The 16,435-nt window shown below is 38.5% G+C and overlaps 1 protein-coding gene across 6 annotated transcripts in view; it reads left to right on the forward strand.

Moving 5' to 3' along the window:
- Window positions 1-16,435, forward strand: part of MTHFD1L (methylenetetrahydrofolate dehydrogenase (NADP+ dependent) 1 like) — a 247,910-nt gene that overhangs the window by 181,377 nt on the left and 50,098 nt on the right. For all 6 annotated transcript variants that reach the window (XM_073337644.1, XM_073337645.1, XM_073337646.1 and 3 more), the window contains 2 exons: window positions 1,828-1,935; window positions 4,372-4,524. In XM_073337644.1, coding sequence (XP_073193745.1) covers window positions 1,828-1,935; window positions 4,372-4,524 — 261 coding nt within the window. The remainder of the gene's footprint in view (window positions 1-1,827; window positions 1,936-4,371; window positions 4,525-16,435) is intronic.

Raw genomic sequence — 16,435 nt, forward strand, 5'->3', positions numbered from 1 at the left:
TAACAGAGATGTTTTGCATTTTTTCCTCTGTATTTACAACTGCAGCTGACATGAAAGTATCATAATAATGGTCATGGGAGAGGTTTAGTCTCATGATGGCTATCTATGCCAGCTGAAGTATTCCACTCAGTTTAGTGTTGCCAGGAATTGCATCCAGGATATTTATGATCCATTATCTCCGACCTTCATTAGATTTTATTGCATGGGTTGGAATCTGTTAGAAAGCCTAGAGTCAAGAATGTTACATAATCCCATGCAGTTAAATGGCAGTAGCCATGCAGTCCTCATGTTCAAAAGATAGCCAGGGGCATAGTTTTCATTAGACCCCATTTTACCAGACTTTTGTGGAGGAAGGGTTTGGGACAAGACTTAGAAGCCTTATTTGTATTGTGATTTAGTTTATTCTAATGGGTGGCAAGCCAGCTTTTTGTTCTTGCTATGCCTCTAGTACTGGAGATCTCATTAATGTGCAGTCGGTCTGCTTTGGAATTTTCTCTTTCAAAAATAAATCATAAAATCAGAAGTAATAGGGGCAACAAAAAGAGTCTGGCTGACACAAACACTTGTGTTCAGTTGATATAGCTCTGTGTAATAAGGATATCTTTAAAGGGATACTGTGGAACTCTTATAAACAAAAGTTGGTGCACACATGCTCTGTGTGTAATATTCACGAACCAGTTTCTTGACTCTGAGTGTCAAAATAAATATTTCTGCTTTAAAAGCTCAGGGGAAATGAGAGATTATCAGGTCTTTCTTTACAGTTTTTTGAAGTACTGTTTTCATCTCCTAATGTACTTACTTTAAAAGAGGTCTGGAATCCTAATGGTAAAACTTTTAAAATTGGACAACTTATCAAGTTATACATGATTTTAAAATATAACTCTAGAATGCTTTGTACTTCTATAACATCTTTCCTCCAAAGATCTCAAAGTGCTTTACAATATAGGTGCTTACAGAGTCGGGGGGGAGAGCAGGGAAGGAGAGAATGAGGAAGAATTTTGGTCAATGCAATATTGACCCATATATGGTACCCTGCTATAAAGTTTCTTTTACTCCTGAGGAGCAGGCATTCACTACCACTCGATACCCTGTCACATTAACTGTAGTTTTTGTTAATCATCATAGCAAACACAACTGTGTAGTGATCAGGTCTGTTGAGAGAAATTTGAGGGCCTCAGTACATTGTTTTCTGGGGCCCTGACCTCTACAATTTAACTTTTACACAGACATTTTGGAGGCCCCCTGAGCTTGGGGCCCTGGTGCAATTGTTTCCTCTCCCACTCCTTCCCCCCACACACACACACAGAGTCAACCCTGGTAGTGATCACTGTTACCCACTGCAGCTTTTTGGCTCATGTCCTATGTCAATTGCTGCTGCTTAAAACTAAGCCAAGAATGTCCTCCTTTCTTGTAGGCCTGCAAATGAAAAGTAAATTTATACTTTTTTGTTTATGAAAATCCCTTGCACCCCAAGATGCCTTCTGAGGAAGGGCAGATGATGTTGCAATCCCCACTATTTTTGGATTTCTGCCAGAGGGAAGGGGAATCAGTGCATCCCCCCAGCCATTCTGGCTGTGCCCTGTGCCTGGCTATTACTGCCTGGTTTGGGGGCTGCACAAACCATCTATAGCTTCCATCCCCACAAAACCATTTTCCACCCCATGTACTCCTCCAATATAATGCTTTTTCTATAACAAAGGCCCAGAGGAAACCTGCCTACCTCTGGACTGAATCTGACTGAGAGACTTGGACAAACCCTCAGTACAGAGTATCTTAGTCCCTCAATGACCTCTATTAATATTTTTGTGCTCTTCTTTGTTTCTACAGCTTCCTATTATTGAAAAAATAAGAATCATTGCTCAGAAGGTTTATGGAGCTGAGGATATAGAATTGTCTCCTGAAGCTCAATCTCAAATCAGTCGTTACAGCAAACAGGTAAAAGTGACATCAAAGCATACAATCAGGAACACACTGGACTTGATTCTCCACAGCCTTGCAGCTTATACTTGTGCAAATGGAGTACAAAATGATTGTAAAATATTATCACATCAGTATGGACCATTTTAGGGCTTGTCTACATGGCAAAGTGCATTAAAGGGTTGTGATTTGTAAAGTCCACTAATGTAATTGACGTTAATTGTTTCAAAGAGGACTGTGTGTTAACATGAACTAAGTACCTGCGAACCATCAGGGTCTACAAGGGGAAGATAGAGCACAACATAGAATCATAGAAATGTGGGGCTGGAAGGGACCTCCAAAAGTCATCAAGTCCAGACCTGCGCTGCGGCAGGATCAAGTAAACCTAGACCATCCTCAAGAGGTGTTTGTCAACTCGTTTTTAAATGCTTCCTATGATAGGAACTCCATGACCTCCCTTGGAAGCATGTTCCAGATCTTAACTACCCTGAAAGTTAGAATTTTTTTCCCTAATATCTAACCTATATCTCCCATACTGCAGATTAAGCGCATTACTTCTTGTCCTATCTGTAGTGGACATGGAGAACAATTGATCACCATCCTCTTTAGAACAGCCCTTACATTATTGGAACAATGTTATCAGGTTTCCCCTTGGTCGTCTTTTCTCAAGACTAAGTATTTTCCTGTTTTTCCTAATAGGTCAGGTTTTTTAAACCTTTTACCATTTTTGTTGCTGCCCTCCTGGACTCTTCACAATTTGTCCACATCCTTCCTAAATTGTGATGCCCAGAATGGACACAGTACTCCAGCTGGGGCCTCACCAGTGCCGAGTAGAGTGGGACAGTTACCTCCTGCATCTTACATACAACATTCCTGTTAATACATCTTGGAATCATACTAGCCTTTTTTGCAGCTGTATCATATTGATGACTCTCATTCAGTTTGTGGTCCACTATCTCCCCCAGATCCTTTTCAACAGTACTACCGCCTAAACAGTTATTCCCCATTTTGTAGTTGTACGTTAGATTTTCCCTTCCCTAAATGAAGTATTTTGCATTTGTCTTTATTGAAGTTTATCTCTTGAATTCATACCAATTCTGCAATTTGTCACAGTCATTTTGAATTTTAAACCTGTCTTCCAAAGTGCTTGCAATCCCTCCCAACTTGGTGTCATCTGAAAATTTTATAAGCATACTCTCTATTCCGTTATCCAAGTCATTAATGAAAATAGTACTGAATAGTTCAATAGTACTGGATCTAGGACTGACCCCCATAGGACCCAACTAGATATGTCCTCCCAGTTTGATAGAAAACCTTTGATTAACTACTCTTTTAGTACAGTCTTTAAACCAGTTGTACACCCATCTTATAGTAATTTCATCTAGAGCACATTTCCCTAGTTTACTTATGAGAATGTCTTGCGGAACTGTGTGAAAATCCTTACTAAAATCAAGGTCTAGTCTTTCCCCTTATTCGCTAGGTCGGTAATCTTTTCAAAGAAGGAGATGAAGTTGGTTTGGGATGATTTGTTCTTGACAAATCCATGCTAACTTTTCCTTATAACCGTATTATCCTCCAGATGCTTACAAATTGATTCTTTAATAATTTGCTCCAGTATCTTTTCACGTATTGAAATTAGAGTACTGGTCTGTAATTCCCCAGGTCTTCCTTGTTTCCCATTTTAAAGATAGGTACTATATGTCAGAATACTTTACAAATCACAGCCCTCTGTTATGCTTTGCCGTCACCATGTAGACATTTCCTTAAGACTCACTTTGCACAAGTGTAAATATCTACACAAAGTGCAAAATTGGGCCAAAAATTGGACAGGTTTGATTTTATATTTGACAGAATATAACAAATTCAACTTTTTTCTTATCTGATACACTCAACATTTGTTTGTTGATTTTTCAAGCTGGTGTATAAGCCACAGCACATGTATCAATAATGTTTTTTTCAAGATAAATTTCATTTGTACAAACTTTCTTCCGTGTGGTTAATCGCAATCGCTTTCCTGCTAAGGGATCAGTTACTCCTAGATTGCATATCATAGGTGCTATTTGTACCACGGCTTTTTAGTCATTCTGGTGAAAGGAAGCCTTTTCTCTATCAAGCATCTCTTTTAAATATCGTGAGTGTGTCTACATGTTTGAAAACTGTGTGCCTTTATTTAATCTTAAAACAGATGATTAAGAAGATGTGTAACAGGTAAGATGTTGCAGGTTAGGGACTTCATTTGCAACTTTAAAAATCAGAATTAGATGTTTTCCTAAAAGATAGGAAAGATAGATCTGGTTCAAACAGGAATTATTTTGGGGAAGTTCTGTGGCCTGAGTTAGACAGGAGGGCAGACTAGATGATCACAGTGGTCCCTTCTTGCCTTGCAATCTGTGACTCTTTTAATCTGTGAATAACCTTACAAATAATATTTCTTCCTTCTTTGTCTTCTGTCAGGGTTTTGGAAATCTTCCAATTTGTATGGCAAAAACTCACCTGTCCCTCTCCCACCAGCCTGAGAGGAAAGGTGTTCCAACTGGCTTCATTCTGCCTATTAGTGATGTGCGGGCCAGCATCGGAGCTGGGTTCATCTACCCATTAGTAGGAACGGTGAGTGACAAATATTAGACTTGAAATGTATCTTTTCTCTCTCTTCATAACACAATTTGTCATGAAAGCACATTCTCTTTTGCTATTCAGAGCAACAGACTATATGTAGTTAGGTGAGTTTTCATTTGTTATATAAGTGATCCCAGAGAGTTCATGTTTTAAAAATCATTTTATTCTCCTGTGTCTTTTGGCTCCAGGCCAGTAGGACAAGATGGGCTAATGTAATTCCTCAACTGGAGTTTCACATTTAATTTGAAAAAGTAGCTCTTGTGTTGGTGTTTTGGACATTTTAAGTGAGTTTAAGGGAATTAGGCACCCAAATTACACAGAAAATGAGATTTACAAGCCTGACTTCCTTAGTTTCTTGAAAATTTCAGCCTGTATCCACAGCCTGCTGGATTTGGATGGATGTACTGAAGGCTTTGCATGTGTATTTTTAAATATATCTGCCAGTATCAGCTATTCTACTATGTTTGCATAAAGTATAAGATACTAATAAGAACCCATCATTGCATTTTTAGGAATAACTTTGTAACTCTGTTCATTATAGAAACATTTTCTTCCTACCCATCCCTTAAAAGTAACAGCTTAGAGTACAAGGCGTATAATATGTAATGTTCCACTTCTTCATTTGGTGTACTGTTGTGATTCGTAGAAGCTGCTGCCTTTATCGCCAGCCCCATAAATTCTGTTGTGAACAGCTTCTGACATCACATGGCATGAGCTATTACTAGTCATGTAGCTGAATCATGGAATGGTGCTAGAGAAGGGACACAGGCACTACTGCGTTTCCGGAGAACACTCGCCTGGCGTTATCTCATCTTCCCAGAACGCAGCATGATTTCCTTACATGGCAGCACACTGGGGAATGGCTGAGAGCATCTAACTTATTTTTTTAAATTCCCTCTGAAACATTCAAATGTTGGAAGCAAGGAAGGAAGTCGTTCCTGAGAAGGAGAGGTCCTGGAGTTCAGGGAACTGGGTCATTAGGACTCATTGGCCGTGGGGATATGCTTTCTATGTACATGACCAGGGTAAGTGCATTCACCACAAGTGCGGCACAGTGGCTACTAGGATTTTCTAAAAGTGCTGTCAATCGTATGGTTGGACCCTTCCATGTACAGTTAGTAAATGACACTCATAACGTCTGATACTTTGATGAAGAAGACTAAACTCTAATTACTGACAGTAGAATGAAATAATTAAAAGTTATTTTCTTACTGCCAAATTTCAGCTTGGATTGCACACATACATAGGGCCAGGCAGGGAAATGAAAGTCAGATACTGTCTGGTGCTCCTTCAAATTCATGGAAATGTTACTCTTTAGGTTGCCAGAGAAGGAAGTGCTGGGGTTGGGCTTAGTAGTGAGGCCTGGTATGCATGTTTTAGTGCATACTAGCCATGACTTGGCATAAATCTATGTTTTGTGCAGATTACTGTTAGGCCTAATTGGAGTAATGTGCATGGGGAGGGTTGTCCAGGGGTCAGTGGTGGCCAGAATAAGGGCTCAAGTGTGCCTTTTATAGTGTTTGCCCATCTGGGGCAGTTATGGCAGTTTCAAGGCTGGAACCAAAATTTGGGTGGTCATGGAGCAGGTTTTGCATATGTAATTTCCGACTGGACAGACTTTGAAAGGCACATGTGAGCCAGGCACTCTGTCTTTAATGAGAGATGTAGTGCTCTCATGCAGATCTTTTTCATATCAAGAACTGAATGGACAATTTAATGTGTAACCTACAGTGTGTCTGTATGTACTTTTAATTATTATGTATTTTTATTCTAACAGGGCCTAAAGACCCCTATTGTACACACATAGAGTAAGTGTCCAAAGAGTTACAATCTAAATAGACAGACACTGGATGTAACATATAAGCAGAATGATCATATGATTATATGCAAGAGTCATATTAATTCTTCAATTTTCTCTTTTCTTGTTGTTGTTTGATTGTTTTGAGATAGACTATACTTTTAACTAGTTTTTCTAATATTGCTTACATAAGGTAATCATAACAGCCCCTCTTTAAAGATTTGTTGACACTTGTGAACTTGTTAAGCAAGACATTATAATCCACTGACCACTAAGGAGTCCAAATAAGATTTCTTCTGTGGCTCTTAATTTATTTATTTCTACTTTATATAAAAAGTAAAGGAAACCTATTAAATAAGCTCCTTAAAACTTTTGTAGTCATATGCAAACTAAATGTAATTAAATGAAAATAAATGTATATTTCAAAATACAGATCCTGTTATGAAGTTCCTGGTTTTAGTAGCATTTTGGAGCTCTGTAATCAGATTTCTAGAAGGATCACTCATATAGAGTTATCATTCACATTACAGAATTAAAGGTTATGATTGTCATTAAACAAACTGTAGTGATAGTTCTGTGCATTTTTCTTTTTCACCCCTGTCCAGATGTTCCATGCTCTGGAAGTGCTATGCTGTCAGCAAATTTGCATGTTTCATTGAGCCCTAGGATTTGCAGGCATTACTCTTTCTTGCACAGCTCAATATTCCATAGCCACTTAGTCTAAATATGTAAGGAAGCCACCTGAAAATATTTGGTTAGCCAAAAAAAAATTAGAAGGGGATGAATGCTGGAGGTTTTTACCTTGATCATCAAAGTAACAAGTGATCCGATACTATGGTACTATCCTTAAAATAGATAGCATGTGGGTAAACATCCCATTTTAAGATCAGGTTGGATTAGATTATGAAGAAGAAACGCAGTGTTTTAAAAATTATTTTGTTGGTTGTTGGTTCAGTTAGGGAAAGGACAAGAATCCTAATATTTAATTTGCAGAGACCCTTAAGGTGTTCAGAAGTCTCTTAATTCCACAGTACATGATATAGCACAGCACATTCATTGAAACTGCAATGATAATTCTGAATACTAATTAAGTGTCGGACATCACACTGTAGTTTTAAAGTATGGTTTTCACCTGTAGGTATTCCCTTCACTTCAACATGGAAGAGCTGTTCAGTTGTTTTTGTTAATTGCTTTAGTACAGAAAACAGCTTATTATAACTCTGCTTTAATTGGCATGGCTCAGAGCTCTCTTTTATAAGAACAAACTTAACCTGAAAGAGTATTTTCAAGAAAATAGGTAATAAATTCTCTTTCAGCAATAATTATTTGCAATAACAAACATGTGATTTAATCTTGTATTACTAGAATGTGTAAATTAATGCAATTCATATTTAACCTAGCATTGAAATGGGACATATAGCTTCTTGTGTAACACAAACATGGTATGTTGTCTTCACATTCTGTAAGCAGTGTTAGCTTTGTGTTATGGTTGGCTCGGTTTCCCTTTCAGCATGGAAGTCTTTCCAGGAAAAATGAACTGAGCCTTATCAGAGGAAATCAGCAGTAAAACAAGAGGTGTATGTAATTAACATTGCATGGCTTTTATCACAGTTCCCTGTGACCCTGACCTAGGGGCTGCATCACTCTCACAGGTGGACTGTTGACATCATTGCTTGGCTTTACAAAGTGGAGGCAGGAAGGCTGTTGGAGTATGTTTAGGAAACCAGTGAAGTCCTTCACTAGTAGTGCTTGGGTGGAGAATTACTCGATTTTGTAATGTGATTCTACCCACCCTCAGATAGCCACTGCAGTTTTGTACTTTCTCACTTTTCAGTTAAGCCACTTTTGTTGTTGTTGCTCTGTTCCATATACTGCACAAGTATGCAAGCTTCTTTTATTGCAGTCTGGTTCAGTTAAGAAACAGTATTTTCAATCATGCAAAAAAGTGTCTTCTTTAAGGGATGAGAGAGAAAACTTATTTGACTTTGAATTACCTCACAATTAATGGCATAGTACAACTCCAACTTTTGCCGTGATTCATCTCTGATAACATCACTGTGAACTTGAAATATTTATACCCCAAGTCACATTTTAAATAAAGATTTTTAAATACAGGTTAATGTTATTTTTAAGGCAAGATCCAACTAAAAATATGCACAGCCTTCTGCACCAGACAAGCCCTACAGTGTCACAGATGCTGCATACTGACCTATCTGGAGGAAAGGTCAGCCTGTCACAGAATGTTATTCCTCCCCCTCACACAAAAAACACCTCCAGATCCTGTGTGATGAATTGTGAAATGATACACTCTCACTCTGCTAGCAGTGATTCTTGGGACAGCCCATCTCCTTGTCTGATTTGACACTAGCTATAAGAATTACAAAGCCCTCTTTAATTTTCAGGTGTGGCCCACAATGTCTGCCATGCTAAAATAATTCCTTAGATGGTATTAAGAGTAGGCCTCTTAATGGTCTAAACTGTTTGAGTGCTCTGTGAGAAGAGGAATTTTTCACACCACTAGTGCATTTACAATTTATTGGCATCTTATTTTTGTGGCAAATAACATAAATATGTTTAGTGTGGCTGACCCTTTAAGGGGAGTTGGGCCCAGCCCCACCTATGACTAATCAGCTGCCTACCAGCTGAAGCTGTGAGGCCAGGGATCAGGTGATAGTTTGACGATCACCCACTCCAGCTGGGAGGCAGCTGATTAGTCACAAGTGGGTCAGGGCCCAATTTCCTCCTAAACGGCCAGCCATCCTGTGGTGTGGAGGAGTTATCCTTTTAAAATGTGTATGGTGGTGAGATTTATAGCTAGCTTGCAAACTATCTAAGTTAAGAGCTTTTAAGTACAATCTTTAGCATGCTCACAAAGAAACAGTGCCCAGGAAGACTGTAGGCTAAAGTATAACGGGCTGAAGAGTGCACCACTTGATCTGCCAGTTGTGCATCTTGTCCTGTAAGTATTATGCTGCTGTCTGTATTGTGGTAGCACTAAAAAGCCTCACTGTGCTGCGCAAACACGGATGCAGAAATGATCCCTGCTTATACAGCTTTCAATCTAGTTTGAAATGAGATGTGATAAATAAATAGAAGTGAGAGTTGGGGAAGAGGACAAGATCATCTGGTTACACAGGTTAGCTATTGCATAACATAATGGTTTCACATTGAAAAGTTTTAATGAAATGAGCTGTCTCCAACCACCACACCAGCTAGCCTCATTGGTTTGGCTGCTTCCCGGTAGACATCACAGTAGAAATAGGTCTTGGGGAGGAATTTGAAGGTGGAGAGGGAACTGGCCATATGGATTAATTCAGGGAGGATATTCCATGTATAAGGGACAGCATATAGATGTGTACAGGAGAAGGTTGAAAACGCTGATCAAATTATGGCAGTTAATGTGATAAAAGATGAGCAGATTAGTGTAGATCGAGTGGTGAAGAGTCTTAAAGGTGAGGACAAGAAGTTTGAAATGCAACTTTGAAATGAAAGTTTGATGCAGAGGAAAATAAGGATTGAAAGAGGGGCTTTTATGTGGTCATAACTATCTCAGCAGCTGCATTTTGAATCAATTGAAGGAGTGATGTGTGTATTTAGGGTAGGACAGAGAGGAGAAGACAGGAGATGATAGGATCTGAATGAAAGTTTTAGCTGACTGGAAAGAAAGAAAAGGTCAGACTCTAGATATGTTACAGAGAGAGAAATGGCAGCATTTGGACTCAGCCTAAATGTGTGGGGCAAGGGAGAGGTAAGAGTCAAGAATGAACACCAGGTTATGAGTCTGGAGAGAGGATGGGGTATTGTCAACAACGACAGAGAATGGGAGCGGGGATGGTTTGGAAGGAAAGATAAGCTCAGTGTAAATCATGTTAAGTTTGACAAGAATTATAACCAACAATGCCGTAGAAACAATGTGGGTGAGGTAAAACAGAAGTTGCTCTTGTAAAAGATATTACCTCGCCCACCTTGTCTCTCTAATATCCTGGGACCAACACGAGTTCAACAGTGTCATAGGCAACAGAGAGAGAAAGAATAATGAGAATGGAGTACAGGCCCTGAGACTTGGCCATGAAGAGGTCATGAGACCAGTTGATTAGAGTACTTTCAGTGAAGTGGAGATGGCACTGCTGATTATTAGGGAATTCTTTGAATGAGCATATGAAATAGATGGGAAAAAACAAAAGGTAAAGTTGGTTTGAGAGAAAGCTGCTCGGAAACTTCACAAGAATCTAAGACATTTAACAATTAAATAAAAGAGAGAGGGCCATGTATTTAATAGGACAGCCAACTCAGACTTCTTCATGAAGTCTAACATTAACTGCTGTTTGCCTGAAGCATTGGAAGAGTAGAGCAAAGGCACAAGATAATCATGTCTCTCTGTCACACACATTTATATCTGGTTATGTCGTTGCACAAATGCTTATTTAAATCAGTGAGATAGTACGATAGAAAATACATCTTCCTGGAAAACAGGGAGAAGAAAAATCACCTGGCACATACCATTTCTTGACACGTACTTAAGGTATTTTCATTCTCCATAAATAGTACATATTTAGTTTTCTGTTGACAGTCATGTTTAGAAGATATTAATGCTAGACGTACTGCTAACCCACCACCTTATGCTGACAAATTGGGAACTTTATTCTAAATCAAGCCTAAACCCAGCTGCAGGACACCAATAAAACAAATTACAACATACTGAATTTCCTCTGCACCATTCTGAATTGCTTTTAGATTGATCAAGGTCCAACATCTGAGAGTTTAGCAGAGTGCATTATAACCTGAAACGGCTAAGAAATTTCTTGTTGAGAAATAACATTTGCATAGACCAGGGCATCACTTCTGCAGATCGATTAGTCACCTGCGTCACTGCTTTGCAGAACTGTTTCTGGGCAGGAGGTGGAAATAGTTCAATTTGTAAAATTAGACAATAGATCCTAGCATAGCAAAAAAACAAAAAGCCTTTATCTTGATGGATTATTTAATCCTTTGGAGCAAAGAGCCTGGATTTGCCCAGTTCAGTGTGCCCAAGAGCTGTCACACTCAAAGTGCTTCTACCAAGGAATTACTCTTGCTTTGTATATGCAGAACTATCCTTAGCCATATATATTCCATGGGCACGACCCCCATTAAAGAGAATTATTGTAATATGACAGTATTTATACATATCTCTAAACACTTCAAAGGATACCTTGCGTTGAAAAATCACAAGTGTACTCTGTGAGGTTTCATAAGTCTTTTTTTTTCAAGGATTTTCAATATGCAGCTCTAACATGAAGTTAAAAGATGATATGCAGGTTCTTAAATCTACATAATATTTTAATAAATAAAACAATTTATTGCATACAATGAAGTGAGCTGCAGCTCACGAAAGCTTATGTTCAAATAAATTGGTTAGTCTCTAAGGTGCCACTAGTACTCCTTTTCTTTTTAATAAATAAACGTGTCTACAATTGTCACTTTAAAAAAAATCATTTAAATGGATTTTTTTTAAATTAGGTACATGTTTATAGGAAAGGGTCTTATATTTCACCTTCGTCAATAACTAGGACGCTTAACTTAATCCACCTCTGACACTGAATTTTAAAATCTCCCTTTCTCCACCCCAGATTAAACATGTATTATATGAAATTACATAGTTATAAGCAATTGTGTTGTTAATCTAAGTCACCATTATTTATACTGAAAGAATTTTAACTATCTAGTTTATTTTTCACCATGTATGCAGGAGGCTTTTTTGGATTTCTAGCACTTTGCTCAAGTTGTACAATGAAGTTAGTCTGATTTTATTAATAGTCATTTTCACTTTGTTCCTGTGTATCCAGAGTTCTCAGCTGAGGTGAACTGTGCTGAAATGTGGTTAAAATTGTATTGCGGACAACCTGAATTCTAGTGTGATTTGTCTGGGCAATGTGGCCGGGTCAAGTGCTGTTATATTAAACAGTAATGTAGTTATGTTCATGAAAAATGCTACTTTAAGCAAAACACTGTTAAGCGAATCCAATTTCTCCATAAGAATTAATGTAAATAGTGGGATTAGGTTCCAAGGAAATTTTTTTTCCAGACAAAAGTCATTATATACATATACAGTACAAGTTTTAAATAATTTTAAACAATTTAATACTGTATTCACCAATGATGATTGTGAAGCTTGGTTGAGGCAGGGGCTGAGCAGGGTTGGGGCACAGAGGCTTGGCCCACTCCACCTGCCGGACGTTCCAGTCAGGGAGCGGGATCAGGATGTGGGGGCTTGCCCCATTGTGCACAAATTTCCAGCCGAGGAGTGGGGTCGAGGTGTGGGGGCTTGCCCCATTCCACCAGCCCGGTGCTCCTGCCAGGGAGCGGGGATGGGGGCTTTCCCACTCCCCAGCGGGAATGCTGAGTAGGTGGAGTGGGACAAGCCCCTGACACCGCTCCCCAGCAGGATCGCTGGGTGGAAGGGCGGAGCAGGGCGAGCCAAGTAACCTTATAATGGAACATTGCACAACTTTAAAGGAGTATGTTCTCTAATAGATCACCAACCTAATAATGAAACAATGTTAACCGGGACAACTTTAAGTGAGGAGTTACTGTACTACAAATAAAGCTGTAGTAGAGGAACTCATTATACCATCATTACAGCCATGGTTTTGGTACAGTATGGGGACAGTTAAAGTCCGTGCTTCAAAATCTTGGCTACAAAATCAGTTATACTTTAACCATAATGTGTGACAATCATGTTGTAATGAGGTCCACCATCTTGGCTGCTTTTTCTGAACATTTAATTTATCTGTCTGATGAAGTATTGATGATAACGTCGGTGCAGGAGAGAAGGTTGTCTTTTCAGCAGTTATAAAAGGAGAAAAGAGATGAGGATCTTCTGTGGATGTAGGAACTCTTTAGATCATGCTTAGTAGCTTGTTTTCAGATATCTTAAAAGACTTGCAAGAAAATAACACAGCTGCACATGGGGGGTGCCATTTGGGACAGAAACAAACAGTAGATTTTGGCTTCAGCTTTATTTGCAACTAACATAACATGAAGGGGGAAACTCTGCATGTACTGAATTGCAACCCAGCAATGGGAAGTTAGGGTTTTGAGCAGTTTACCCACAGTGTATGTATGGCATGTGTTCACTGGTGCTGAAGGCAGAGCAGGAAGAGGCTGCTCTGCCACTGCATTTTTATAGCTGGCAATCTGCTGACTGATCCAATACTGCTCAACATTATAAGAAGACTGCCATTGGTCAACAGCCACTGTGGCACTGCGTACCCTTTCTGTGTGTTTGAGTTCATATATGGTTTGGGGGAAAACAAAGGCCTGATTCGATACCCATTCAGATCTCTAGAAAGACTCCCATTGACTCCAGTGCACTTCAGATTAGGCCCTATATTTTCAAACAATTAATTTACAAATTCTCTTGAAATTGTAATATTAAAAGCTGTGTGATTATGTATGTCGAATGTGCTACCTTTGTAGAAGGCAGATAGAATTGAATGTACAAATAGTGTGTCAAGTTTATTGGAAGAGCATCTCTTGGGATTTTTATTTTGCTGATCATTCTTTGTTTTCTATAAACCATTTATCAGATGGTTGTTAGTTATATGATTTGGAGAGAGAAATATCTGATATGTCCCTTGTGGGCAGCCAGAAATTAAGAGTGGAGTTTGTGTCAAATTATTCAAATTCATCCTATCTATATATGAATATGGAAAATATGTAGTGTATATATGTATGAGTTTGGAAATATGTCATTTCAAGTTTGAGTGATTTAAGGGCCTCTAGCAGGAATCTAGGTGGAGGCTGCTAGTCTGTAACTGAACTGTTTTATTGAGTCCAGATAAATAAGGTGAAAGGCATTTTGAACTTAATAATGTTCCCAGCAACTTGCTTTCCTTCATTAAACTCTGTAATATATGATGAATAATGCACTAATTGACAATAAAGAGGACTGAATATTTGTGCCTATTGGTCAAGGGATTATCCTTGTTAAAACAGGAAATGAACTCTCATTTCCTGTTGTAAAACTATTTTGTGCTTAATCTTTGAAAGAAGATGTGAGGTTAAAAACAGGTTACGCTGTACATAGTAAACATATGCCTCTATTAGAGGTTTTATGGGAAAGGAATGTGCATTTGGCAAATTATTTTAATCTTTTTAATTGAAAAATGAAGCATGTTGTCTTATTAAGTGTGCAAAGCATATAGAGACACCAGAAACTGATCTCCTGTAATTTTCGTGCTACTCTGGTTTTATAACTATAATACCTTTATAGTTACATCCTGTGCACTTCAGTTTAGGATCTTAGTATTTCACAAATGAGGCAAAGTGTTGTCCCCATTTTATAAATTAGGAAAGTGAGACAGAGCTTAAGGAAGGCCTTTTACAAGTCAGTGACAGAGCCAGGAACAAAACTCCAGTCTCTTGACCTACAAAATCATTCTTTAATCACTTGATAGACTACCTGTATGAGACTTTTAGTTGTAAGAATTTGAAATACCAAACTTGTGAATCCTCTCCATTGAAGTGCCCTGTCTTTCATTTCGTGAGGATAAAATGGAATTTAGAACACTAGAAAAATTTGCCCTCCCAGAAATTTGCCCCCCACCCCCATTCATTTAATCTTTACTCAAAATCATAGGACAAATTCTGGCCCACTATATCCTAGTTATCTGATATGTACAAAAGAATTGCTTTGAAATGACCAAACATTTAAGGATATCAGCCTCATACCTAAATTTCAAACCTACTTCAAGGGAGAGAAGTTCCATAAAGATAGATCAGAAACTGCATCAGAGGCATATAAATCCAGAAGAACAACAATATATGGCACCAGATTAACTTCACAAAGCACTCTAAAATTGATCCAAAGGCATCTGCAGACACATTTGAGGTACTCACTTCCTTAACATGTCATAGAGTATAGAATGTCCTTTTCTGTCTTATCTCCAATTTGTCTTTCCTGTCTACTCTTGCTGATGATCCCTTCCCCAAAACAGGAAAAACCTTAGTGGCAAAACCTCTTTAAAAATAGTTTCAAGAAATTATAAAACATTATATTCTTATTCTTGAGGCATAAGCCAACTGCTTACTGCCCAGGATGAGAGAGAAATTTTCCCAATGGGAGGACTGTTCCATAAATTATCACCACAGGGTTTCTTATATCTTGCACTGAAGCCTCTGGTATGGGCCACCAACGGAGGCAGAATAATGGATTAGATGGACCAGTCGTCTGACCCAAATTGGCAATTCTTGTGCTCCCAAATACTCTTCTCCAAGACAAACCTATCTGCCAATCTGACACATTCCCTCTCCTGACCCTCTTCTTTTCTTGGGACAGAGATATGTTAATCTACATGCCAACATTAACCCTTTCGTCCAGTTTAAATGCCTGTTCTGCATTACTACATTAAAATGTGGTTAAATGCTTCTTTAATGTTGTTATGGTTAGCCTTAGAAGTCTGGAAAAAAAATCTTTCTGATAAAAGCTAGTGCTGGGCTCCTAAGAAGCAGGGCCCTCCCTGCAATTAATAGCACTAGCTGCCTCTGTGGTCCCAGGAGAGAGGAATCTAACCCAGCTGTAAAAAACAGTGAATGTTCCTGAGAAGAGGAATTGGTAGATAAGGCAAAAAATTGTCTTTATCTCTCCTTACCTTTGCCCTCCAACACTAACATATGGTGCATGGCTAGTAGTATCGCCAAAGAAAATAAACTTGTACAGTGATATTTGTGGTGGAGAAGCATGTATTATAGCATCTTGTTATCACCCATATAGTTAAAGAACTATATGCATTATTTTCCTTCAGGAACATTGGGTTTTATTTTCTTTATTATTTCATCATTAAATTTTGCTTCCAGATAAAACTTGACACACAAGCTATGGGCCCAGACTTGATATTTTTAAAAATTGAATTCAATTTAAACAATTTAAATATAAGTTTTTTATATTTTATGAATTGGGATGTAAAATTAAAATACACACCGAATAAAGGATTTGCATTGTCATGAAAGCTTTTTGTCCAAGTTGTGTTGGATACCTTCTTCCTTTCTGTGCTTCGCTTTGCCAGCTATGCTCAGAGGGAATGTTTGTTAGAAACCCTAGGGCAAAATCTTGAGGGGATGGAG

This window comes from Lepidochelys kempii, chromosome 3, assembly GCF_965140265.1.
Source record: "Lepidochelys kempii isolate rLepKem1 chromosome 3, rLepKem1.hap2, whole genome shotgun sequence".
NCBI classification, from domain to species: Eukaryota; Metazoa; Chordata; order Testudines; family Cheloniidae; genus Lepidochelys; species Lepidochelys kempii.